This window comes from Herpailurus yagouaroundi, unplaced genomic scaffold, assembly GCF_014898765.1.
Source record: "Herpailurus yagouaroundi ecotype Mexico unplaced genomic scaffold, PumYag 419, whole genome shotgun sequence".
Taxonomy (NCBI): domain Eukaryota; kingdom Metazoa; phylum Chordata; class Mammalia; order Carnivora; family Felidae; genus Herpailurus; species Herpailurus yagouaroundi.
In genome coordinates, this window is record NW_024412636.1 from 280,584 (window position 1) to 308,509 (window position 27,926).

The 27,926-nt window shown below is 44.0% G+C and overlaps 1 protein-coding gene across 1 annotated transcript; it reads left to right on the top strand.

Moving 5' to 3' along the window:
* The first annotated feature begins 1,829 nt into the window (after nucleotides 1-1,829).
* ISY1 (ISY1 spliceosome associated protein) lies at nucleotides 1,830-27,287 on the top strand. The gene is made up of 11 exons (XM_040463732.1): nucleotides 1,830-2,060; nucleotides 4,148-4,170; nucleotides 4,776-4,827; nucleotides 6,290-6,355; nucleotides 7,360-7,402; nucleotides 12,030-12,142; nucleotides 18,171-18,288; nucleotides 21,860-21,982; nucleotides 22,778-22,899; nucleotides 26,124-26,210; nucleotides 26,597-27,287. Exons 1-11 carry the CDS (start codon nucleotides 2,058-2,060, stop codon nucleotides 26,702-26,704), a joined length of 858 nt encoding a protein of 285 aa, XP_040319666.1. The 5' UTR covers nucleotides 1,830-2,057; the 3' UTR covers nucleotides 26,705-27,287.
* Nucleotides 27,288-27,926: the final 639 nt, after the last annotated feature.

The following is a 27,926-nucleotide window of genomic DNA, read 5'->3' on the forward strand; positions in this document are numbered from 1 at the left end:
AGGTAAGCGGGTAGGGAGAATGGATGCTGGAAGGACAATCAATACAGGTAATGCCTCTTGAATCCTGTTATATATGATCTCTGTATCCTAGAGTCAGGGATTTAATGGACAAAGATACAGAAACGTGAGAAACTTCTGTCTCACAAATACTCAACTTGAGTGAGAAATGACCTTGCTTGTTCGGGAACAGATGTTATTTATGGTAAAGGTTAACAAAGGTAACAAGACTCCCAAATGCAGCAGCTTACACAAGACTAGGTTTGTTTCTTGGGGCACCTGGGTGGCACATTCGGTTGACTGTCCGACTCTTGATTTCAGCTCAGGTCATGATCTCGTTTCAGCACAGGGCTCTGTGCTGACAGCGCGGAGCCTGCTTGGGATTCTCCCTGTCCCTCACTCTCAATCAACATAAACATTAAAAAAAATAAAGTTTGAGAAGCAAAACTATTCCTCTCAACGCTTATATTAAAAAAAAAAAAAAAAAAGACCATGTTTATCTCATTTCACAGGGCTAGATGTTCCAGAGCTGGGAGTGTAGCATCCTCACAATTCAGTTCTTCCATTTCTGAACTTGAGGTGGCTGTTGGCCATAGTCACCTCTCAGCCGTGAAGGGAAAAGGGCAAGGGAAAGGCGTGTCCATACTTTTCATGGCATTGCCTATGTGGCATTTATTCCCTCCATTCAATTCCCATTGGCGGTTATATAATCATAAACCCACAATTAGCTGTCAGAAGTGGGAAGATGGGAATCTAGTTGGGTGGCCATATGCCCAGCTGAAATTTTAAGAACTTGTCCTTATCACCGCTCAGACATGAGATCCTGGTGTATATTCTGAGTACATGTCTGTCCTGTCTGATCCTGAACCACATGTCAGCTGCTTTCCCCAGATGGCTTGTGCCTCCTGGGTGAAGCTGAAGTGCCCATCATTGGTTACGCCCTCTGGTAGAGAAGACACCATGGCCGAAGCTGTAACTGGCTTAATTTGCTACTGTCCTTTACCTGAATTCCACACAGTTCTGGACACCATATGGGGATAGCCACCAGAACCGTACGTATCAAGTGGCCTCTCCCGCGTCCCTGGGTCCTTGTCTGACGATCTCCTGATCCCAGCAACGTGCCCATCACACACTGATTGACCGCATCTCTCTGGGTAATGACCCAAACCACCTCTCTAACCAACCTCCTCCTCCAAGTAAGTAGGCTTTTCTTCCCTGGGCCTTAAATTTCTTATCTTAAAAGAGGGTGACTTAAAACACTGGTCCAGCTCTGATTGAGCCTGGCGATTCCAGAAGAGCTCAGAAAAAGTTAAGTCCCCACGTAAATGACAGGGAAACGCGGAGGAATTTACGAAGCCCCGCCAGCTCGAACTCCTGGAGAACACTCGCTCTGACCTGACCAAAACGGCGTTTCAGCGCCTACTACCTGGGGCCTGCGGCTTCCACTTCTTGAGCTGCCTAACCTCTTACGAAGGCTGGGTTCAGCGAGCCCAGTCCGCTGTGAGGACTCAGTTCGTTCAGAGGCATGAGGACGAGCAACTTCCGAAAGGGCATGTTTGCTCTCAGCAAAAGAAATAAAAAGGGGGCCGGTGGGATGCGATCCAGAATGGCAACCGTAACCCCAAGCAGCTTACATTGAACCGCACCCGGTGTCCTCCGCTTCCGCAGTAGCGATAGTTAACCCAAGAAAATTTGCACTCGTTATCGCGAGAGCGAAACCAGCCGTCTGGAGCGGAGTCTAAGACACGTCAGTCTCACTACGCAGGCGCAATTTGCCAACGCCCCCAGTCTTCGTACGCGCGTGTCAGTGCGACGCCCGAACGCCTAGGGAAGGCAGTCCTACAAGAGCGCTTTTGCGTTTCCTCTTCCTCCTCTTGTCGAGTCCCATTTTCGCTTCCGGCCCCCAACTTCCGGTCCATCCCGTTTGTCCTTCCGACAGAAAAATCGGTGGTGCGGTCAGCTAGAGTGTTTCAGTTCCCGCCGGGGTCGGCCTCGCCCGAGTCAGTGAAGCTCCCGGGGCTGGGGCCGCGTGGCCCGAGGGCGGCGCCCTCACTGCCACCATGGTGAGTTGGGTGGGTGCGTGGTGGAGGGGGCGAGCGGGCGCGCAGTGAGGTCTCCCAGCCCCATTCGGTCGCTCGTGGTGGAGGGGTGCAGCCGGGCATCACTGCAGGCTTCAGGCTCCTTGTCTACCTGTAACTTGGGTTCTCTTCCTCTTCTCTTCAGCTGTCAGAATTTGGGGTGGGAAATGGGAACCTCGGAGAGCGGAGTTACCGTCTCCAGCACTGTTGTAATCTCGATGAAGCGCCTTATCTTATCGCCCGGGAAAACTAAGAGAGGTGCAAGGACCGGCAGCGAGTCACGGTGCCTGGCGTGGGCCCACTTGTTTGTCCCCAGGTCCCATACGGGGGATGAGCAGCGGGGGTGACAGTATGTTTCTGGGTTATTTGATTTTTGTCTCTTCTCTTCATCTCCCCCACAAGATGTAAACTTCACGGGGGTCGGTCTTTTCAACATTGCTTTCTTAGTGTCTAATAGTGGCTTTCTTAGGGGTGTGACACGTTGTAGGTGTTCAGTAACGATTGAATGGATGGCGTAGTGTTACTGCCTGAGGGTCTGATCTCTGTGGTCTGGAGTGGTTTGTTGGCTTCTCCATTGGTTCAGGAAGCACTCCCGACATGTCAGTGTGAGAATGCACCTAGCGCTGGTACAAAGAAGATGCTCATACATGTTAGTTACCATAATATTTTCATTAAGCGAAGCCCGCATAAGAAGCACAAGACACAGTAATGAGGTTATAGAAGATGTATTGCATGCTCTTGTAGATTAATGAGCCCAAGATCCCAAGAAGGGAAGAAACCTTCTTGGGTTGGAATCAGACCTTTCTGTGGGAGACTATATCCCAAATTACTGCTTCATACTGCCCTGCTCAGCCTTGAGGCTCGTCATTTCTGAACTCTAACAAACATAGGGAATCCTTCTGCCTATTCCCTAGCAGGGGAGAAGAATCCCTGGGCCTGGATATTTTTGGGTACAGGAGTTGTTGGGTATTTTATATCCCTGTCACCATCGCACATTCATATATGAGTGGGCTTACGTTACCCTGGGTACGTGCCCGTATCACACTGATTCATTGTTTGGTGGGGAAGTTCCAAGGAGCACCTACCGCGGTGTTTTAAGCATGCAGTAAACATTGAGAAACACTAAATTAAATATCTAGAATCTCTAGGATTTAGTAAAATAGGTAGGACACTGCCTCAGCCTTCAAGATGATGGCTTCCCCTGGGAGAGCTGCTTTGTTTTATCCTTAGTTGGTAATGTGTTCACGTATCCGCCAAGCTTTTGCCAAGTTTGTTGCTGTGTCCATTGTAGCGGAAGGCCAGGAAGGAGACTTACGTTGAACTTAACTTTTGCTGAGGCTCTAGAAGCTGCATACCTGATGTTTTTATGTGTTTATCTCTTAAGTCTTCATGACATCTCTAGGAGATAAGAGGTATGATCCCTGTTGTAAAGATGGGGAACCTGAGAGACTACTTCTCCGGGATGGTGAGTGGAAGAGTTGAGAGTAAAGTTCAAGTCCCTGACTTAGCGAGTACTCTTTCTACTTAAACTACAACCCAGAAAAACATGTTCTGTGCTTGACAGTGTTTCAGGGACAGTGGACTTGACACTTGTGTGACAGTAGTTACATAAAACTCCTTTTGGAAAAGCCAGTCTTTTCTTCCTCAAGTTCTGCTGGTTGGAAACAGACAGTTGGGATGCTGAGTGGAAAGGATCATGGTAGTTACAAACCCACACAAAAGGTAGCAGCCCAGTTGGGAAGAAGGGGCCACAGACGAACTTTCTGGGATGGCGATGACACAGGTGATACATTTTGAAGGATGGATAAGAGTTAGTCAGATCCAAAGGGTGGGGAGGGACAGTGGAGGAGTGAAGATTTTAGGTGGAGGGAGCAGCGTGGGTAAAGTCACAGGATTTGGATGTCTTTTGGTTTTTTTTTTCTTTTGGTTTTCTTTTCTTTCTTTTTTTTCTTTTGGGATGCTAGTTCAAACATTATGCTTGTGACTGTCCTTTTGATACTTTTCTCTAAAAGTATGTGAAAAAAAGGGTATTTTAAACATGGGCATTTTTCTCCCCTTCTGTCTCCTTTTAGGCCCGAAATGCAGAAAAGGCCATGTAAGTATCAATTCAGTTTTGTCTGTAAATTTTAAGGGACTTAATTATCACCATGGAGCTCTTTTTGCGTTTGGTTCTTTTCGTATTTTTCTTTCTCTACGTGTCTTAAAGTAGTACGCCCGTGTTCGATGTTTGTTTTCCCTACTAGTGTTTTCTGACAACTCCCCAGAACTTATACTGGATACACATTAGTTTAGTTGGGGATGGTACAGGGGCCATGAGAGTGACAGCTAGGCACCCCATGATGCTAGTCTTTTAGCATCCGGATGTGTTGCTCACCAAGTGGTCTGATCAGGAGAGTTTCCCATGGTCTTTACACACAGTGTAAGTAAAATAGATATTTGGGTGTTCAGGAACACCCATGGCTTTTTAAGTTCCACGGTCGGGACACGGAAACCCATAACTTCTCTTTGGTGTCTTAATCTCTTGTGCATGCTCATGTATGCTCTCTTTTTATGAAGAATAATTATTATAATCTATTTATGAATAATATTCATGAATGGCTGATGTTAAATATGGTCATGAGCAGATCTATGTCATCTAGGAACTTGAGCGATAAGAAGTCTGTGAGCGGTATCTAATGGATTCTTCTCTCTTTCTGATAGGACGGCCTTAGCAAGATTTCGCCAAGCTCAACTGGAAGAGGGAAAAGTGAAGGTTGGTGTAAATCTTCATGAATTGTAAATCGTTAAGAATAAATGTGGTAAAACTCTCTCCTGAGCAGACGAGACTTCCAATTTCTTGTCTATAGCCGCTGGCACTCTTAGGAGTCTATACATTTGAATTCTAGGTGTCTCTCTCTGTAGCTGGGGCAGTGTGATTGATGATCTAGCTGCTTCCATTTCCTCTGTATTATGATAATTGGCTTTCCATATTATCCCAGCTCTGTCTAATAGTGAATAATAGAAAACGGAATGTGCTATGGGGAGGAGCTCTAAGCTGATACCAGTAAATGATCTCAACTCATGGAGACTCAACCAGGTCAGGGATAATAGGCAGCATTCTTTCAATATTTTTGTTTTATTTTATAGAAATTAAACACACAGGGGCGCCTGGGTGGCTCAGTCGGTTAAGTGTCCGACTTCGGCTCAGGTCATGATCTCACAGTCTGTGAGTTTGAGCCCCGCGTCGGGCTCTGCACTGACCGCTCGGAGCCTGGAGTCTGCTTCCGATTCTGTGTCTCCCTTCTCTCTGCCCCTCCCCCACTCATGCTCTGTCTCTCTCCCTCTCTCAAAAATAAATAAACGTTAAAAAAAATTAAAAAAAAAAAAGAAATTAAACACACATGCTCACACACACATGCATGTGTACACATACACGTTTATGTATGTTCTGAATATTGTAGATATTTCTTTTTTTTTAAATTTCTTTATTTTGAGAGACAGAGAGCAAGTAGGGGAGGGACAGAGAGAGAAGGAGAGAGAGAGAGAGGAGAGAGAGAGAGAGGGAGGGAGAGAGAGAATGAATCCCAAGCAGCCTCCACACCATTAGTGCAGAGCCTGATAGAGGGCTCGAAATCATGAACCATGAGATCATGACCTTAGCTTAACTGACTGAACCACCCAGGTGTCCGATAGACATTATTTCTTAAGATAATATGAATATTCCATGAAGTGAATATAACCTAGCTTACTTAGTCATCTCTCTATTATTGAACTTTTAAGTTGTTTCCAGTGGTTCACTGTACCAGATACAGTGCAATGTATGTATGTTTTTGCATGTATAGTTGTTTCCTTTTTAAAAAAAAAGTTATTTATTTATTTTGAGGGAGACAGTGCATGCGCAAGTGGGGCAGGGGGAGAGGGAGAATCCCAAGCAGGCTCCACCCTCTTAGCACAGGGCCCATTGCAGAGCTCCATCCCATGAACCGTGAGATCATGACCTGACCTGAAATCAAGAGTCAGATGCTCAATTGACTGAGCCACCCGGGCACCCCTCGTATAGTTGTTTCCAAGTGGAGACTGTAGTGTGAGATATAAGGCTTGGAGATCATTTGGAACTGAAACTTCAAATGTGTTTAGACCACTAGACATTTAGTCTTAAGGGCTGAATCAGTTGTGAATGCTGCACAGAGCTTGTAACTAGTACAGTGGCAACATGTGTATTTTCTTCTTCATAGGAAAGAAGACCCTTCCTTGCCTCAGAATGTACTGAGCTGCCCAAAGCTGAGAAGTGGAGACGACAAGTATGTTCTGGGTGAATCTGGTCTTAGTAGAAGTAACAAGTCTCTGATTGTTTCTTTTTTTTATTGAAGTACAGTTGACACAGAAGGTTACATTAGTTTCAGGTATACAACATGGTGATCCCACAAGCATAGCTACTATCTGTTACCATAAATGCTATTATAATACCATTGACTATATTTCCTATGCTGACCTCCACTGCACCCCTCCCCCTCCCCCACTGTGACTTATCAATCCATAACTGGAAGCCTGTATCTCCCACTCCCCTTCACCCATTATTATGCCCATCCCCCACCTCCTTCCCCTTTGGCAGTCATCAGTTTGTTCTCTGTCTTTATGCGTCTGTTTCTGCTTTTTTGTTTGTTAATTGATTTGATTTGCTTTTTAGAGTCCACATGTAAGTGAAATCTGTCTGGCTCATTTCACTTAGCATAATACCCTCTAGGTCCATCCATGTTGTTGAAAATGGCAAGATCTCATTCTTTTTTATGGCTGAGTAGTGTTCCGTTGTATATGTATAACACATCTTTCTTATCCATTCAACTGTCCAAGGACACTTGGGTTGCTTACATATCTTGGGTATTGTAAATAATACTGCAGTTAACATGTATCTTTCAAATTAGTGTTTTCATTTTCTTTGGGTAAATACCCAGGAGTGGAATTATTGGATCATATAGCATTTCTATTTTTCATTTTTTTTTGGAACCTCCATGTTTTCCATGGTGGCTGTACCAATTTACATTCCTACCTACAGTGCACGAGGGTTTTCTTTTTTCTACATTCTCACCAACACTTATTTCTTGTCTTTTTAATTTTAGCCATTCTGACAGGTGTAAGGTGATACCTCATTGTGGTTTTGATTTGTATTCTGATTGTTTCTTATTCTCTCAGTGATTCTTTACCAGAATTCTAAGTATTTTTAATTACTAATCTTGAATTATATGTTTTCTGTGCTTTCAGACATAATCAAGAGTCATGAGAATATTACCTTTTCTTTTTTTCACAGATCATTGGAGAGATCTCTAAAAAAGTGGCTCAAATTCAGAATGGTAAGCTAATTTGTCTTTTACAGTGGTTTTTTTTTTTTTTTTTTTTTAAGTTTTACTTATTTTGAGAGAGAGTGCATGCATGCACGAGAGGGGTAGGGGCAGAGAGAGAGGGAGAGAGAGAATCCCAAGCAGGCTCCATGCTGACAGCATGGAGCTTGACCCCACAGAACCATGAGATCATGACCTGGGCCAAAGCCAAGAGTTGGACACTCAACCACTTGAGCCACCCAGGTACCCCTGCAGTGTTGATTCTCAAATCCACCATAAGACTTGGGGATTTCAACACTTCTCTTTCAATAATCAGTAGAACAAGTAGATAGAAGATCATTAAGGACATAGAAGAACTGAATAATAGTATGAGTCAATTTGACACTTCTAGAACATTCCACCTAACAAAAAAAACATTTTTTCAAAGTTTTATTATTTTTTATTTTATTTTATTTTTTTGAGAGAGAGAGAGAGAGCCAGATGGGAGGAGCAGAGAGAGAGGGAGAGAGAATCCCAAGCAGGCTCCTCACTATCAGTCTGGAGACCAAAGTGGGGCTCAAACTTACCAACGGTGAGATCGTGGCCTGAGCCGAAATCAAGAGTCGGACGCTTAACCGTCTAAGCCACCCAGGCATCCCAGAATGCTTTCTTTTTTTAAGAGCATCTAGAATAGTCACGAAAATAGAACATATTCTGGGTTATAAAACAAATGTTAGCAAATTTAAAATAATTGAAATCTTACAAAGTGTGTTCTCTGATTATAACAATTAATGTAGAAATCCGTAACAGAAAGATACCTGGAAAATTCCTAAATATTTGGAAATTAAGCAGCATGTATCTAAGCAACCCATGTGTCTAAGAGCAAACTGCAAGGATATTCGAAAATATTTTGAAGTAAATGAAAATGAAAACATGATGTCAGAATTTAAGGGACAAAAACATTTTTGGGGGGGATGTTCTTTTTTTGTATTAAAATAATAGAAAATAAGAAAGGTCTGAAATCAATGATTTAAACTTCTACGCTAAGAAAGTAGAAAAGAAGAGTAAACCAAACCCTAAGTAAGCAGAAGGAAGAAAATAATAAAGGTAAGTGCAGATATCGATGAAACTGAAAATCGAAGATGAAGAGAGAAAAGAAGTCAAAAGCTGGTTCTTTTTTTTTTTTTTAAGCCTCATCAAGGCTTTACTCTTTTATTTTTTATTAAAAACATTTTTTTAATGTATTTTTTTTTTTTTTAATTTTTTTTTTTTTCAACGTTTATTTATTTTTGGGACAGAGAGAGACAGAGCATGAACGGGGGAGGGTCAGAGAGAGAGGGAGACACAGAATCGGAAACAGGCTCCAGGCTCCGAGCCATCAGCCCAGAGCCTGACGCGGGGCTCGAACTCATGGACCGCAAGATCGTGACCTGGCTGAAGTCGGACGCTTAACCGACTGCGCCACCCAGGCGCCCCTGTTTATTTATTCTTAAGAGAGAGAGAGCACGTGAGCAGGGGAGATACAAAGAGAGAGGGAGACACAGAATCCGAAGCAGGCTCCAGGCTCTGAGCTGTTAGCACAGAGCCAGTGTGGGGCTCGAACTCACTAACTGTGAGATCATGACCTAAGCCAGAGTCGTTAAACCCAACTCCCCTAAAACCTGGTTCTTTAAAAATATCAGTAAGTGATGCCTGGGTGACTCGGTCGGTTAGGTGTCTGATTCTTGGTTTTGGCTCAGGTCATGAGGTCACAGTTCATGAATTTGAGCCCCACATTGAACTATCAGTGCAGCAGAGCCTGCTTGGGACTCTCTGTCTCTGTCTCTCTCTCTCTCTCTCTCTGTCCCACCCCTCCCCTGCTCACTCTTTCTGTCTCTCAAAATAAATAAACTTAAAAAAAAAAAGAAAAATAAATAAAAAGGTCAATAAAATTAATAGACTTCTAGTCAGACTGACCAAGAAAAAAAGAAGATACAAATTACGAACATCTAGGGGTGTCTAGTTTGCTCAGTCAGTAGAGCACCTGACTCTTGAGCTCAGGGTCATGAGTTCGAGCCCCATGTTGGGTATAGAGATTACATAAATAAACAAGCCAACAAACAAGCAAACTTAAAAAAATTACAAGCACGAGGAATGACACTGGGAATATTACTACAGACTCTCCAGACATTAGAAGGTTAATAAGGGAATGTTACAGACAATGTTATGCCTGTAATTCATCAACTCAGATGAAACCGACCAGTCCTCGAAAGACAGAAACTTAAAGAGAATTAGTTCTTACCCAGGGGCAGTTTTGCCCCGCCAGGGGACATTTGTCAGTATCTGGAGAAACCTTGATTTTTATAACTTGGGGTGCTACTGGCATCTAGTGGTTAAAGCCAGGGAAGCCACTAAGCATCTTACAGTGTATCCTACAAAGAATTATTTGACTCAAAATGTCAGTAGTGCCACTGTTTAGAAACATTGTTCAAAATGAAATTGAAACCTGAGCATTCCTATGTCTATTAAAGAAATCAAGAATTTTTTTTTTTTAAGTAAACTCCATGCCCAGCATGGGGCTCAAACCCATGACCTCAAGATCAAGAGTTGCATGCTCTACTGACCGAGGCAGTCAGATGCCCCTGTATCTGTTAAAGAAATTGAATTCATAGTTAAAGCCTTCCAGCAAAGAAAACTCCAGACCCAGGTGGCTTCACAGGTAAGTTCTACCTAACATTTAAGGAAGAAAAAATACCAATTCAACACAGTTTCTTCCAGAAAATTGAAGGGGAAGGAACACTTCCTCCTTCATTTTAGAAGTTTGACTATGAGCATTACCATGATACTATAATTGGAAAAAGACATTACATGAATAGAAAAAAATTTCCAACTAATATTCCTCATGAGTGTAGAAATCTTCAATAGAATATTAGCAAACCAAATCCAGTAATTTATAAAAAGGATAACACATCACAACCAAGTGGGATTTATCCTTGGTGTACATGTCTGATTCAGTATTCAGAAATGAATATAATTCACTGTATCATCATTCTAAAGTAGAGAAGCCTCTCTAGATGATCTTTAGTAGAGATCATCTCAGTAGATAATGGAAAAAATTTTTGGCAAAATTTAACATCCACTCATGGTAAAAACTCTCTGCTAACTGGGAATAAGAGGGAATTTTTTTCACCCAGATAAAACACTTCTCCCAAAAAACCTATAGCCAGCATCGTACTTAATGGCAAAAGGTTGAATGCTTTCCTCCTAAGAGCAAGGACGAGGCAGAAATTCTTACCGCTTGTATTCAAGGTCGTACTGGAATTCCTAGTCTGTGCAGTAAAGCAAGGAAAGGAAATAAAAGGCACACAGATTTGAAAGGAAGAAATACAATTCTCTTCTCAAACTATGTCATTTTCCGTGTAGAAGATCCCAAGAAATCTTACGGGAAGCTTTCTAAAGTGAATAAGTGAGGTTAGCAAAGTTACAGAGTAGAAAGAAGGACAATACACAAAAATCAATTCTATTGTTATAAACCAGCACTGAAAAATTGGTAATAGAACATTTGCAAAAAGGGCTATTTACAAAAGCACCAAAACAGAAGAGATACTTAGGCATACATCTAACAAAATGTATGTGTGGTCTGTTTGCTTAAAACTAAAACATTGATGAAGGAAATCAGAGAAGACCCAAGTCAGTGGAGAGGTACTCGGCATTCGTGGATGGCAAGACCCAAACCTAGTAATGATGTCAGTTCTTGGTCTTTTCAAATACTACCACAATCAAAATCCCAATGGGATTTTTTTTTTTTTTAAATAGGTTGCCAGATTTTTTCTACATTTTAAATGGAAAGTCAAAGGAACTAGGATAGCCAAAATAATTTTGAAAAAGAACAAGATTGTAGCATTCATACCACCTAACTTTAAGATTTTATATAAAGCTACTGTATTCCAGATAATGGGGTGGGTAGTGGTGAAAGATAGACCAATGGAAGAGAGTAAGAAATAGAGCCACACGTGTGGTCACTTGACTTTTGACAGTGGTACAAAAACCATTCAGTGGAGAAGGGGGAGGGAGGTTACTCCCTTGCAACAGCCACGTGATACTTTGTTTCAACATATCAAGGTTCATTAGCCATTTCCCTTCCTTTGTGGTGGGATGCCCCAGCTGCTCTTGGCCTGGGAGACAACACCTCTGCAAACTCTCTTGTGCATATTCCTTTAAATGAGTCCCTTAGGGTTCATTCTCAGAGTATAGTCTTTGCCAAAAGATGTTCCCATATAACAAAACATTGCTTTCCTGAAAGGATGAAACCAACACAGAATTCTCCCAGTCCCGGTGCTTATGTCAGCCTCGCTGCATATTTGCTGGCGTTGGATGCCAGGTGCCCCCACCACCAAAGTATTTTAATAGTTGTATAAATGGAACAGTAGGATTGCTTCAGTTCATATTTCTTCAGTTGCTAATGATGATGAAGGTTTTCCTCAAGAATTTTTTTCCCCTGTGCTGGTGGGGACTCGGTTCATAATCCTTGCCATTTCCTTTATTTGGGTGTGATGGTTTTTCTTATAAATTTAAATGAGTGTTTTTGTCCCGCATACCTTCCTAGGTATTGACATTTATTTTTAGGGTATAACATTGAGTGCTATTTTGAAGAAACAATGTTAATGTTTTTGTTTTCCAGCTGGTTTAGGTGAGTTCCGAATTCGGGACCTGAATGATGAAATTAACAAACTGCTAAGAGAGAAAGGACACTGGGAAGTCCGGATAAAGGAGCTGGGTGGTCCTGATTATGGAGTAAGTAAGCCACTGTGCCAGTGGATCTTGGGGGTAAGCGTTTTGGCAGGCTGGGTAACTTTGCATCCGCTGCAGCTTCCAGCCCATGCTGGCCACCGAGTAGGTACCTGAGGAATGAAAGAAGCTTTGAAGAATGCCTGTTAAATGTGGACAGGAAACATGGGAAAGGTAGGGAGGATAATTTTTTTTTTTTTTACCTTTTTATTTTATTTTTTTATTTTTTTAAATTTTTTTTTTCAACTTTTATTTATTTTTTGGGACAGAGAGAGACAGAACATGAACGGGGGAGGGGCAGAGAGAGAGGGAGACACAGAATCGGAAACAGGCTCCAGGCTCTGAGCCATCAGCCCAGAGCCCGACGCGGGGCGCGAACCCACGGACCGCGAGATCGTGACCTGGCTGAAGTCGGATGCCCAACCGACTGCGCCACCCAGGCGCCCCTTTTTTTACCTTTTTAATGTTTTTTTTTTTATTTTTTTATTTTTATTAAAAAAATTTTTTTTTAATGTTTATTTTTGAGACAGAGAGAGACACATCATGAACAGGGAAGGGGCAGAGAGAGAGGGAGACACAGAATGTGAAGCAGGCTCCAGGCTCTGAGCTGTCAGCACAGAGTCCGACGCGGGGCTCGAACTCACGAACTGTGAGATCATGACCTGAGCCGAAGTCGGATGCTTAACCGACTGAGCCACCCAGGTGCCCCTTAATGTTTATTTTTGAGAGAGAGAGAGAGCGAGCAGGGGAGGGGCAGAGAGAGAGGGAGACACAGAATCTGAAGCAGGCTCCAGGCTCCACACAGCCAGCACAGAGCCTGACATGGGGCTTGAACTCACAAACTGTGAGATCATGACCTGGGCCGAAGTCGGACGCTTAACCGACTGAGCCACCCAGGCGCCCCATGGTAGGATAATTCTTAAACACCCCATAGCACAGCGATCAGAGCAGATAGGGCCCCTCAGTTTACTGTCCAGATGTTCTTGAGTAAGCCACTTACTCTCTCTGGGCCTCTTGTTTGTTCGTTTATTTATTTATTTTAAAATGTTTATTAATTTTTGAGAGAGAGTGTGAGTAGGGGAGGGGCAGAGAGAAAGGGAGACAGAGTTTCGGAAGCAGGCTCTGCTCTGACAGCAGAGAGCACAATGTGGGGCTCAAACTCACAAACCGTGAGATTGTGACCTGAGCCGAAGTCTTAGGCTCAACCAATGGAGCCAGCCAGGCGCCCCTGGCCTCTTGTTTAAAATGGCCATGGTCCTGGAGCACCTGGCTGGCTCAGTCAGAGGAACATGCCACTCTTGATCTTGGGGTTGTGAGTTTGAGCCCCACGTTGGGTGTAGAGATTATTTAAAAGAATAAAAATATTTTAAAAATGTGTATTATTTATTTTGAGAGATAGAGAGAGTCGGGGAGGGGCAGAGAGAGAAGGATGGAGAGAATCCTAAGCAGGCTCTGTGCTGTCAGTGCAAAGCCTGACATGGGGCTTGATCTCACATACTGTGAGATCATGACCTGAGCCGAAATCAAGAGTCAGATGATTAACCAACTGAGCCACCCACGTTCCCCAATCTCACTCTTTTTATGGCTGAGTGTCCATTATACACACACACACACCCACACCCACACACACACACACACACACCCACACACACACACCCCCCATATCTTTTTTTTTTTTTTTTTTTAATTTTTCTTACATTATTTTTTGAGAGTCAGAGAGAGACAGAGCACAAGCAGGGGAGGTGCAGAGAGAGGGAGACACAGAATCTGAAGCAGGCTCCAGGCTCTGAGCTGTCAGCACAGAGCCCGACATGGGGCTCAAACCCACGAACTGTGAGATCATGACCCGAGCTGAGGTTGGTCGCTTAACCGACTGAGCCACCCAGGCGCCCCACACACTACATCTTCTTTATCCATTCATCAATCCATGAACAGTTGAGTTGCTTCCATATCTTGGTTATTGTGAATAATGCTACAGTATTAGGAGTGCATTTTATCTTTTAGAATCAGCGTTTTTCATTTTTCTTTAGGCAAATACCCAGTAGTGGAATTATTGGATCATGTGGTAATTCTGTTTTTAATTTTGAGGAACCTCCATACTGTTTTCCACAGTGGCTGTACCAGTTTGCATTCCCAGCAACAGTGCGTGAGGTTCCTTTTATTCCACATCCTTGCCATGCCAACACTTGTTGTTTCTTGTGTTTTTGATACTAAGCCATTCTGACAGGATATCTCGTAGTTTTGATTTGCATTTTCTTAATGATGAGTGATGTAGAGCATCTTTTCAATGTGTCTGTTGGCCACCTTTGCCTTTCGAAAAATGTTCATGTCATCTGCCCATTTTTTAATTGGATTATTTCTTGGTATTGAGTTGTAGAAGTTCTTTTATATTTTGGATATTAATCTCTTATTGGATATATCCTTTGTAAATATACTCTCCTAATTAATAGGTTGTCTTTTTGTTTTATTGATTATTTCCTTTGTTCTGTAGAAGCTATTTATTTTGATGTAGTCACAATAGTTTATTTTTGCTTTTGTTTCCCTTGCCTTAGGAGACATATCTAGAAAAGTGTTGGTATGGCCGATGTCAGAGAATTTAGTACCTATGCTCTCTTCTAGTATATTTATGGTTTCAAGTGTCACGTTTAGGTCTTTAATCCATTTGGAGTTTCTTTTTGGGTATGGTTTTTAGAAAGTAGTCCAGTTTCATTCTTCTGCATGTAGCTCTCCAGTTTTCCCAGCACTGTCTTTGAGGAGACTGTCTTCCCATTGCATATTCTTGCTTCCTTTGTTGTGCATTAATTGGCCGTATAATCCTAGGTTTATTTCTGGGCTCTGTGTTGTGTTCCGTTGACCTGTGTGTCTGTGTTTGTGTCACTGCCATACTATTTGGATTATGACAGTTTTGTAGTATATCTTGAAATCTGGAATTCAGCTTTGTTTTTCTTTCTCAAGATTGCTTTGGCTGTTTGGGGTCTTTGTTGTTCTACACAAGTTTTAGCATTATGTGTTCTAGGTTTTTGGAAAGTGCTGCTGGTATTTTGATAGGGATTGCATTAAATCTGCAGATTGCACTAGGTAATATGGACATCTTAACAATATTAAGTCTCCCAGTACATGAGCATGGAAGAGCTTTCCATTTCATTTGTCATCTTCAATTTTTTTCGTCAGGGTTTTGCAGTTTTCAGAGTACAGGTCTTTCACCTTCTTGGTCAAGTTTATTTTATAAATTTTTGGTGCAATTCACATTAATCTTTCAATATTTTTCTTTCTTGAATTTTTTTTTTTAAACACTTTTTTTTTTCCAACGTTTATTTATTTTTGGGACAGAGAGAGACAGAGCATGAACGGAGGAGGGGCAGAGAGAGAGGGAGACACAGAATCGGAAACAGGCTCCAGGCTCTGAGCCATCAGCCCAGAGCCCGACGCGGAGCTCGAACTCACGGACCGCGAGATCGTGACCTGGCTGAAGTCGGACGCTTAACCGACTGCGCCACCCAGGCGCCCCTTGAATTTTTTTTTTTAATGCTTAACAGTTTTATTTCCATTTTCTATGTGTAAAAGTAATACATTTAAAATTTTAGTTTCACAAGATGAGACGAGTTCTGCAGATTAATGGTGGTGAGGGTTATATAATATTATGAATGTATTTAGTATCACTGAACTGTCCACCAAAAATGGTTAAGATGGGTGGTACCTGGGTGGCTCAGTTGGTTGAGTACCTGACTCTGGATTTTGGATCGGGTCATGATCTCATGGTTTGTGGGTTCGAGCCCTGCGTCAGGCTCTTCGCTGGTACGGCACAACTGCTTGGAATTCTGTCTCCCTCTCTCTGCTCCTCCCCGACTTGTGCACGCATGCTGCACACACTCTCTCTCTCCCTCTCTCAAAATAAGCAAGTAAACTTTTAAAAAAAGGTTAAGATGCTGGGGCGCCTGGGTGGCTCAGTCAGTTAAGCATCCGACTTAGGCTCAGATCATGATCTCGCAGTTTGTGAGTTCAAGCCCTGGGTCGAGCTCTGTGCTGAGAGCTCAGAGCCTGGAGCCTGCTTTAGATTCTGTGTCTCCCTCTGTCTCTGCCCCACCCCCACTCCCACTCATGCTGTCTGTCTCTCTCTCTCTGTCTCATAAATAAATAAACTTAAAAAAAAAAAGGTTAAGATGGTAAATTTTGTTATGTGTATTTTGCCACATTAAAAAAGAAAAGTAGTACATTTATCAAGTTCAGAAAAGTATAAAGAAGCAGGATAGCATTCAGTCAGGATGGCATTACCTGGATGAAACTACTTGAATAGTTCCTTCTGTTGTTTTTCTGTGAGTGCCACGATTGAGATCACACTCACTGTATATACAACTTTGGTTGTAGGATTTGTTTCTTTCCAAAATAGTAACATTGTCTGTGTAGATACTACAGAGTTTTATGCAAAAAAAAAAAAAAAAAAAAAAAAAAAAAGGAAGAAAATATAAAATAAAAAATCATAAAAATTGTAAAATATTAAAAAATTTGTTATATTCTATGAATGATACAGAATGTTATATAGTTTTCTACTACACAGAAATAACTACTACTGACATTTTCTATTTAAACTTTCTAGCATTTTTTTCTATGTATATATATGTTTATTTTTACGGAAATTGTTTCTTATTGTAACTATATGCTTTGTTCACTTAACAGTGTTTCAGGAGCATACTTTCATTTCAATAGTCATTTATATCATCATTTTATTTTTATTTTTATTTCTTTATTTTTAAGTAGGCTCTATGCCCAATGTGGAGTTTGAACTCATCACCCTGAGATGAAGAGCCACATGCTCTGTTGACTGAACCAGCCAGATGCCCCTCATCATTTTAAAAAGCATTTTTGAGGGGTGCCTGGGTGGCTCATTCGGTTTAGTGTCCAACTCCTGTACTTGGCTCAGGTCATGATCTCGCGATTTGTTTCAAGCCCCGCGTTGGGATTCTCTGTCTTACCTTCTCTGCCCCTTTCCCACTCGCTCGCTCTCTCTCTCTCTCAAAAACAAATAAACATTTAAAAAAAAAAAGCAAATTTTTGAGAAAGTTGCAAAATTAGTACAGAGAATTCTTATATACCCTTCATACACATTTACCAGATTTTGGCTTTTTTCCTGTGTTTACTTTGTCATTTTCTGTGTGTACCTTAACACATTATGCTTCTTTTTCCCTTAATACTTAGTATCTCTTGTGTATATTTTCTCTCTTTCTGATTTTTGTTATTTTCTTATTAGAGAGAGAGAATGCGAACGGGGGAGAGGGGCAGAGGGTGAGAGAGAGAGAGAGAGAGAGAGAGAGAGAGAGAGAGAGAGAGAGAATCTCAAGCAGGATCCATGCTCCATGCAGAGCCCATCATGGGGCTTTATCCCATGACCCTGCAATCATGACTTGAGCTGAAATCAAGAGTTGAGCGCTCAACTGACTGAGCCACCGAGGCGCCCCTGTGTGTATTTTCCAAGAGGAAGAATGTTCTCTTACGTAACCGTGGTAGAATTATCAAGTGTAAGACACTTTGGTACAGTCATTTTATGCAAAGTACTTGACTGTTTCATAGATTTTCCCAACAATATCCTTTTATAGTCCTATAGACCTGGCTCAGGATCACCATACTACATGTAGTTATTGACATCATCATTTTTAATGGGTAGAATTCCGTCTTCAGCATGTATTTCATTTGTCTTCTACTGCTCATCATTTAGGTTGTTTGCAATTGTGTTTTGAGCTTTTGTCACTTACCTCATGTTATAAGTGTTTTCCCAAGGCAGTATAGGAGTTTCATAAGAGTCATTATCTTCAAGTTATAGAGTATATTCCATCCATGACAATGCTATAATTTACATAAATCATCCTCTTACTGTTAGGTATTTAGGTTGATTTTAATTTACAAAAAAAGTGCCCAAATGTTTTTCCGTGTACATCAGTATTTTCCCACAATTATTGTTATTATCTTAAAATATATTTGCAAACATGGAAATAGTGGGTTAAAGGATCAGATTCATTTTCTCTTTTTCCTTCCCAATAAGAAAGTTGGACCTAAAATGCTGGATCATGAAGGGAAAGAAGTCCCCGGAAATCGAGGTTACAAGTACTTTGGAGCAGCCAAAGATTTGCCTGGTGTTAGAGAGCTATTTGAAAAAGAACGTAAGTGACTGCTAATGTTTGTGAAGGTCTTAGCCTCTAATTTTTGGTAGTCATCCTAACAGATCTGTATGCTAGGTGCTCCTCCTGTATTGTTTCAGGAGTCAGTAATTCAGTGTCAGAATTACTGTTCCCCATTTTAAATGAGAAACTTTAAATACCAGGAGTTGAAGTCACAGGCCCAAGGCACGCAGTCGGGGTTGGGAGGCGAATCCAGAATTGACTGGCGCCAAATTCTCACATGCCAGTCTCTCAGTCTGAATGACATGTTTCCGGTTTGAAGTTTTCTCGAACTATCAGGGCAGGCTCTGATGTTCATTGAAATGGGCTCATGTTTCAGTTACTTGTTAGCTGAAAAAACCCTAGCCAAAGAACAAGTAAAAGCTTGGACCGAACCCCAGTAGGTATAAACGGAGTAATAGGGAACTGCTCTGTGCGAATTCAGGGCCGGTCCCCTCACCTGTCCTGCCTTTTCCCTCCGTGGCCGTGGGGAGCTTCAGCCAAACCTTGGCCTTCCAAAATGCAATTGGAAACCACTAGCCTGGAGTGTTTGTGGATTTTAATTTTGCCTTTTAAGAAAGTAGTCTAAATATTATAGAAAAAAATGTGAATAGCAGAGAAGAATGACAGCAATATTCTCACCACTGTTGGTGTTCTTCTCTATTTCCTTCCAGTCAGTTTTTCTTTTAAAAATATAATTCTAGGGGTGCCTGGTGGCCCAGTCGGTTTGAACGTCCCACTTCGGCTCAGGTCATGATCTCACGGTTGTGGGTTAGAGCCCTGTGTCAGGCTCTGTGCTGACAGCCTAGAACCAGCCTCAGATTCTGTGTCTCCCTCTCGCTCTGCTCCTCCCCCAACTCATGCTCTGTTTCTCTCTGTCTCAAAAATAAATAAACATAAAAAAAAGATTTAGAAAAAAAATATATATAACTCTAGGGGCGCCTGGGTGGCTCAGTCGGTTAAGCATCCGACTTCTGCTCAGGTCATGATCTCATGGTTTGTGAGTTCGAGCCCCACGTTGGGCTCTATGCTGACAGCTCAGAGCCTGGAGCCTGCTTCAGATTCTGTGTCTCCCTGATCTCTCTGCCCCTCCCCCACTTGTGCTCTGTCTCTTTCTCTCAAAAATAAGTAAATGTTAAAAATATATTTATAATTCTATCTGCTTTTTTTTTTTTTTTTTAAGTTTGTTTATTTATTTTGAGAGACAGAGAACCAGCAGGGCAAGGGCAGAGAGAGGAGGGTGCAGAGGTTCCAAAGCAGGCTCTGCGCTAACAGTAGAGAGCCCAATGCGGGGCTCGAACCCACAGACCGTGAGATTATGACTTGAGCCGAAATCAGACACTTAACCGACTGAGTCACCCAAGTGCCCCAAGCCCTGCTTAATTTTAAATTAATTATGCCCAAACTGGTTTTGCGTGCGTTATTAACACCACTTAAAATTAATTCAAGGGGTACCTGGCTGGCTCAGTTGGTGGAGCATGTAACTCTTGATCTTGAGGTTGTGAGTTCGAACTCCATGTTGGGTGTCGAGATTACTTAAATATAAAATTGTAAAAAAAAAAAAAAAAAATCTTAAAAAAATTTTAAAAAATAATTCAAAGTGTAAGTATCATGCTGTTCATTGTGAAAATAATATAGTTTTATTACAGAGAAGTGGTAAAATACAGAAAATCAGAAAAACAACTGCCCATATTTTCCCATCTGTAGATGACAATTGTTGACCTATTGGGACATAGTTCCATCTAGTTTTTAAAGGGAAATGACAACCCAACAGATTGGTCAAAGAATCAAAGCTGATAATTTAAGAAGAAAAAATTCATATGTTGGGGGGGGCACCTATATCGAGGTCAATATTTTTAGAAAAATAATTTTTCTAAATTTATTATTTATTCCAGTTGTAGATTTTTTTTTTTTAAATGAGAAGGTATATAAATCAGTCTTCATGAGTATATTCAAAAGCACTCTCCCCTGGGTACCCCCCCCTTCCCTGTGCCCCTGGATAACTGGTAATCATTATTATCTGTTTGTTACGTTCCCTTCCAGGCCTTTTTTAATGCACTTACGTGCTTATTTCATAAGCTGAATTTCATCAGTGTGAGTGACACCTGGCTTAACCCCAATTCAGTTTAGGCAGGAGAGTGAATTTATTGGCTCGCATAACTGAGAAGCCCACAGTGGTTTGCTTTCAGGAATGGCTGATTCCAGGCCACATTTCCTCCATGTTGCAGTTTTGACTTCCACTGCGTGAACTTTTTCTCTGTTTAGTTCTCTGCTTGTGGCAGCAAGTGGTTTATCACCAAGTTACATTTTGTCCTCTTCAGCAAGAGATTTTTTTTTCTCCCAAGCAGTTTAAGCAAAACCCCCAGAATTGAATCTGGTTGGCTTTGACCAGACCATAGTTCTACCCTTAAACCACTCCCTTTGACTGGGAGGAACGCAGCGTTCTGAGCCCTGAACCCTGTCCTGGGTGCAGCCAGCATGGTCACAGGTCAGGGACCAAGAGTAGTGGAGCAGTGAATAGTGAGATCGTGACCTGAGCCAAAATCAGAGGTCAGGACTGAACCACCCAGGCATCATGCTAAATGAAATTTTTATACATGTGAGCTTTTTCTGCTGAAATGATCAGCTTTTACTCTTTCACCTATCTGTTGGGTTGCCATTTCCCTTTTGATTTTTTTTTAAAGATTTTTTATTTTTAAGTAATCTCTACACCTAGTATGGGGTTCAAACTCACGACCCTGAGATCAAGAGTTGCATACTCTACTGACTGAGCCAGCCAGATGCCCTCCTTTTCATTTTTAAGAATTACTTAGGTATCCTGAATAGTAACCCTTAGTCTGAAAAAAAAATTTTTTTTTAATTTTTTTTAATGTTTGTTTATTTCTGAGACAGAGCGAGACAGAGCATGAACAGGGGAGGGGCAGAGAGAGGGAGACACAGAATCCGAAACAGGCTCCAGGCACTGAGCTGTCAGCACAGAGCCTGACGCAGGGCTCGAACTCACAAACCATGAGATCATGACCTGAGCTGAAGTTGGTCGCTCAACCAACTGAGCCACCCAGGTGCCCCTGAAAATATTTTCTTTAGGACTTTCTCATTTATCTTTTTTGTTTTTTTATAGTTTCTTTTGTCTTATCTATATACTTACATTTTCCTATCTTGTTTTTTTCATTTAACATGACATTTCCTATATTATCAAAGCATCTTGTGCAAGAGCAGTACAGGGGCCATCAGATACCCCATTTTACACACATCCTACAGCTTACATAGAGCCTTAGGTTATTCCAGGCTTTCACGACCCTGTGAATATTGTATATCTCTGTCCATTAGGCTTTGCCAGCTTTTGTTTTTGTGTTTTTAATTAGTATAAATTTTTTCTAAATAGACTAATTGGGTTAAAGTTTTAAAAAGGGTTGTACCACTTAATGTAAATCTCTGGCTAGTACAGAGAGGTGCCTACATCATGGTATTTTCTTGAGTACGCACACTCCATGGCCACATAACATTGTCCAGGATGAAGGCTTGGGTGTGACTGTGGTGGGTTATTTAGCTGAGCTGGTGCTGTTTCTTTCAGCTCTTCCCCCTCCAAGAAAGACACGCGCTGAGCTCATGAAAGCAATCGATTTTGAATACTACGGTTACCTTGATGAAGATGATGGTGTCATCGTGCCTTTGGAACAGGAATATGAAAAGAAATGTAGGTCTCTGAGCATTTCGTTTCGTTATAGATGGCATCTGGTTTCTGTTCTGTCCTTTGAAAATGTCCTTTACACCAGAAGTGGGTTGGTTTTATTGCTGATGGTCTTCTGAGGAAATGGTCTGCTCAGTATCTATGATGCAGTCAGGGCTGTGTTGGGCCAGAAGCAGCAGGTTGGGGAAGCCCAAGAGTGACATCTGACCTGCCCCCTATCCACCCAGAATGCATTGTCTAGATTCCTTCCCACATTGGTTTTCTTGAAATCGGGAAGTGGTGCCCATTTAAGTAGCTTTCAGATATGCTTTAAGCACAGCTAATAGCTAATCAGTATAGAGCAAGGTGGGTGTCTCTTTCTGAGTGCTTCTTCCATGCCAAGACTTGTGCTAAGCATTTTATGGACATTGTCCTGAGGCCTCATGACAGCCCTATGAGGAAGAAGTTAGTGCTGAGACCCCTGGTGTGTCAGCTAAGGCTTTGGGTACAGGTGGTCAGGAGTCTGAGCCCTTTTCCGGCATGCTGTACCACTGTGTCTCCTCTTTCATGTAGGCATGTCAGGAAGTCACTTAGGTCGTTGAACTGGGGATGATCTGGGGTTGTCCCCTGCCAGGCTGCCTTGTTGTGACTGGGAGCTAGAGCTGTGGTGTGACCAGACTACCTCTCACACTCCACTCCTGCCTGCCAGGGCAGAATGGAGGGTTCCCCTCTTCCGAGGGGACATGTGGGCCTCACCCTGCATTGCACATAAAGCTGATTTCGAGGCCTGACTAAGCAGCACCTGCTCTCCTGTTTCTCCAGTCAGGGCCGGATTGGTGGAAAAGTGGAAAGCTGAGAGAGAGGCCCGGCTGGCAAGAGGAGAAAAGGAGGAGGAGGAGGAAGAGGAGGAAGAGATCAACATCTATGCTGTCACCGAGGAAGAGGTACTGTGGGCAGTGGGGGGCCCGGTGCTCACTGCCTCTGCTCTGAGCCACGAAGGCTGGGCCTTGGGAGAATGGGTGGGATGGTAGGAAGCCTCGGCCCATTGGCGAGGGGTCGGGACCAAAGCCCAGCCCTGAGAATTCAGCTTCCTCAGCTGGAAGATGGATGTGAGGATCACCACTCAGCATCCCAGGGAGGGTTCTAGAAGGGAATGGCTGTTAGAGCACTTGGTAAACTGTACTTTATACCCAGCATTACTTACCTGCTTTGTAGAGATAGGCCCTTCTGAATACACTGCTGTCGGACTTATAAACACATTTGATGCCATGAGTTCTAGCCTGTGTCCCCATCGTTTCTTTTTATTTATTTATTCACTTCTTTATTATTACCACGTTTTCAGGTTTAATTATGTATCTATTGTATTAGTTGCTTATACATTACAAGGTACCACAGATTGGGCGGCTTAAACACCAGAAATGGATGTTTCTAGCCTCAGAGTTCTAGAGGCTAGAAGTCTAATATCAAGGTGTCAGCAGGGCAGGCCTCATCATTTATTTTTATTTTTTTATGTTTTTATTAAAAGTTTTTTTTGAAATGTTTGTTTATTTTTGAGACAGAGCACGTGGGCCTGGGAGGGGCAGAGAGAGAGAGGGACAAAGGATCTGAAGCAGGCTCTTTGCTGACAGCAGAGAACCCGATGCAGGGTCGAACTCATGAACCGTGAAATCATGACCTGAGCTGGAGTTGGACACTGACTGAGCCACCCAGGGGCCCCTCATCATTTCCTTTTAAGTGGCAGTGCCAAAAGGTCTTGTTTAGTCTTAACAACCCCATTTTAGAGATAGAAACCAGCCCAGAGCAGAGAGGGCCTTATTCAGAGGGTGGTGGTTGAGGGTGGAGCTATGATCCTGCCTCTCAGCAGAGCCTGCTAGCTCTGGACTCTTCTGAAGAGCCTGCCATGCAGCCCTTGCTCCCTGGACACATCGAGAAGGGATGAAATGGATTTGCTGGACTGAGAAGGAGAGGGGAATTACCCGTGTGTGGGCGATAGGTCAGGTCCCGGGTGAGGAACTTGCCGCGACATCGGTGGCAAGGAAGCAGGCTCGGAGAAGTTTAGTGACTTGGTCATTATCACACAGGGTACGGCGGACCTGAGGTTAGGTTCATATGCAGGTCTGGCTGCTCAGCAGTGGGGACAGTGAAACATTTGAAGCCCTAGGAAGGTCTTCTTCAGCTGCAAATAATTCATTTGCTCTTTCAGCGGGTGTTCAATTAGTGGCTACTGTGAACCAGGCCTGTGCCAGGGGCACAGCAGGAGACAAGCTCTGCTTGTAGCTTAGAGTCAGTGGGGAGACAGTCCGGTGAGTAGAGACAGTGGGAACCAGTGGCTGTGACAGCGGTCTGCGATAGTGATGTGGTGCGGGGAGAGCCCATGAAGGCTCTTCCTGGGAGCTGACCCTTCAGCCGAGGTCTGGAAGATCAGGACAAGTTAATAACCAAGGGAGAGGCAGTGAGGGAAGAGTGTTCCAGCAGCGGGGGAAACACAGGTACTGAAAGACACCATGGGAGTGTGAGGGACAGAGGACGGGCCGGTGTGGCTGGAGCACAGTAAGGGGCTGCTGGGGTGGGGGCAAGGCAGAACAGGCCGGCGCCCCTGCTCCACGGTGAGGAGGGTTTGCCTTCATCCGAAGAGCAATGGAGAGCCACCAAAGGTGGGTTTTTTTCCTTGTAGTGTTGAAATAATTTACAGGAAGTTGTAAAGGTGGTACAGAAGGTCCTGTGTATCCTTCACCCAGTTTGCCCCAACGGTTACATCTTCCAGAGTTACAGGACGGTGTCAACGCTAGGAAACAGAGATGGCGTAATGAATGTATAGCGTTGTGTGTCTTTTATCACACGTGTGGATTTGTACAACCACCATTTCGGTCAAGATACAGAGCCGTTCCCTTCGCGTGTTGCACCCTGACAGTCAGGCCTCCTTCCTTCCCCCATCCCGTGGCCAACTCCAGTCGGTTCCCTGTCTCTATAATTCTGTCCTCTTGAGGATGTTTCACAAGTGGAATCGTACCGTATGCCACCTTTGAGGATGGTCTTTATACTCAACACAGTGCCCTTGAGCTCCATCCGAGGTGTTGAATCCAAGAGTTCATTCCTCTGTATTGCTAGGTAGTAGTCGGCGGGTGTGGGCAGAGGCTGGTGCAGGGCGTCTGGCACCGACACTGGCAAACAGCGGACCCCACCACCTCACAGGAGCCCTCTCTCCTCAGATTTCCAAGGCCACATTATTTCCTGAAGTTATTGGCAATCTCTTTTGACTCGTGGGCAGACCCTGAATTGATCTTTTTTCTATATTTGGTACATTTCCCATATTGGGTACATTTGGTAATTAAATTTTTTAAATTTTAATTAAAGAAATAGATAACATTCACAAGGTTCAAAAACCAAAGAATGTGTAAAGACCAACAAAGATTCCCTAGTTCTCTCGGTGCAAAGATGCACCCGGTTCTCACGGCTGTCACTAGATTCTCTTCTAATTCTCTTTCCTCATTCAAAAGGTAGCATCATTTGCACAGTGTTTTGTGGCTTTTTTAAATAGTTAGTGGGTGTCTCCATGTCTTTCTGTGTGAGCACTGAACTTCCCCATTCCTTTTGTTTTTTTCCTTTTATTTTTTATTTTTTTATTTTTATTTGTTTATTTTAATGTTTTATGTATTTTTGAGACAGAGAGAGACAGAGCATGAGCAGGGGAGGGGCAGAGAGAGAGCGAGACACAGACTCCAAAGCAGGCTCCAGGCTCTGAGCTGTCAGCACAGAGCCCGACACGGGGCTCAAACTCACAAGCTGAGATCATGACCTGAGCTGAAGTCGGACGCTCCACCAACAGAGCCCTTATTTTTTAAGTTTATTTTGTGAGTGAGATTTTATTTATTTAGTTAGTTAGTTACTTATTTATTATCTCGCATACACAAGAGAGACCAGGGGAGGAGCAGAGAGAGAGAATCCCAAGCAGGTTCCATTGCTGTCAGCAAGGAGCTCGAGTGAGGCTGGATCCTACAAACAGATCATTACCTGAGCCAAAATCAGGTTGGATGCTTAACTAACCAAGCCACCCAGGCACCCTATTTTTTCCTCTTAAAAAGCTGCCGAATTGTGTGTTTTGTAGCAGTTCCAACATGTGTCTAACGGGCTCCGGCTCACTGCCTTTTGGTTGTTCTCTGTTTTGTAGTCTGACGAGGAAGGCAGCCAGGAGAAAGGAGGTGAAGACGGGCAGCAGAAGTTCATCGCCCATGTCCCAGTGCCATCACAGCAAGAGGTAGGACAGAGGCTGAGAGCTGCTCCCCTTGCAGGTGGGGCTTCCCCAGTGCCAGGGGACTCGGGGAAAAGGAGCCTGCACAGAGTGTGTTCGTGGGTTTTCTTCGCCCTTCCTATCCGTTAGGGCAGCTCTGACTCTGACCACTTGGCACTGGTCGCTATGCTTCCGGTAGGTAAGGTGCAGCATGCAGCAGGGGGCTGGGTCCCGTCCGCTTTAGGGGATCCTGACAAACAGGGTTGTTTCTCTGCTTCCAGTGGGAGCTGGCTCTGGGGTTTGGCTCCTCGATGGCCTCTGTCTGGGGATCTCCCTCCTGGCTGAGCTCCAGCAGGGCACGGAGGGCCTTGTGGAGGAGTCCAGCATGAGCCCTTCACTCTCGCTGTCCACAGATCGAGGAGGCCCTTGTGCGAAGGAAGAAGATGGAACTCCTCCAGAAGTACGCCAGTGAGACCCTGCAGGCCCAGAGTGAAGAGGCCAAAAGACTTCTGGGGTATTAGGTCTGAGCCGGGACCTGTGCAGGGTCTGGAAATCTGTCAGGGGACCATCATCCCCCGCTGGCCCTTGCCACAGGGCTCTGCTGTCCTGGGACTGCACACGGGCAGGCTGGCGCTGTGAGTCCTGGGGCTCCTTCTCCCACCTTCTCTTACCCTGGCCCCTGGCCCTCCCTGGCAGGCTGTGGGCTTCAGCTGTCACTTTTGTACACGTGTTTTGCTATTGTAGGAACCCAATTATTTTTATCTTGAGTGTGTAAAACAGGCTGCTAGCTGGGTGCTTGCGTTTTATTTAGCTTTCTCCTGTCACTCGCGGTGGGGAGGTCAATTTATGACTACCGTTAAAAAGATATACTGCTACCTCCTCTTGAAAAATGAGACTGTGTCAACTCGGCCCACAGTCCCATGTGTCAGCCACCAGCTAGAGCTGTTCCTTTTGGGTCGGCTACTGCTCGCGGTTCTCTGTGGCCTGTCCAGCCTGCCTCATTCCCTCCTGCCCAGGTGGCAGGACTTTCAGTTTGGTACTTCCGTTTTATGACAGGTTCTGAAGAGAGCTATTTTTATTAAAGATTTTTATATGGAAGGGCAACCCCCACGTCTGCGGCTGGCTCCCTGGGAACCGTACTGAGGCGATGGCTGCAGCAGGACGAGAGGCTCAGAATCGCTGCAGGGGACAGAGTCCCGAAGCACACAGCCCACGTGGGGGAGGGCTGGGACGGTCTGGGCTCCGTCCAGGGCCGAGGTGGGCGGGCAGAGCCATCCTCGCCATACCTCCGGCCTGGCCCGAGTGAAGGCACACCACGGATGTCCAGGAGGCTGGAGTGGGAGCCCAGCCTGCCATCCGGGCTGGGTCTTTTCTTTCTGGGGGGGGGGGGGCCCACCGACGGCAGCGACGGGGCACAGCCGTCTCCGAGGCTGTGTGTGTGGGAGGGGGTTCCCCACGCTCCGGAGGGCTCCTAGGAGTAGCTGGGAGTGAGTGTCAGGACCAAGCAAGGGGGAGACCCGGTCGGTCAGTGCGTGGCCTGCTTTAGGAAGGTGTGTGGAGCGGGGTGTGGAGACGGGAGGCAGGAGCCAGGCCAGGCAGAGGCTGGGCAGAGACTGGCTGGGGTGGGGAGTGGCCGTGTGGGGAAAGGGACAGAGGTCGAGGAGAGGGGATGTGACTCGGGTGAGGGCACCCTGCGTCCTGGCTTCCCCAAAGGAAAGGTGGCGCGGTCCCTCCTCAGCTGAG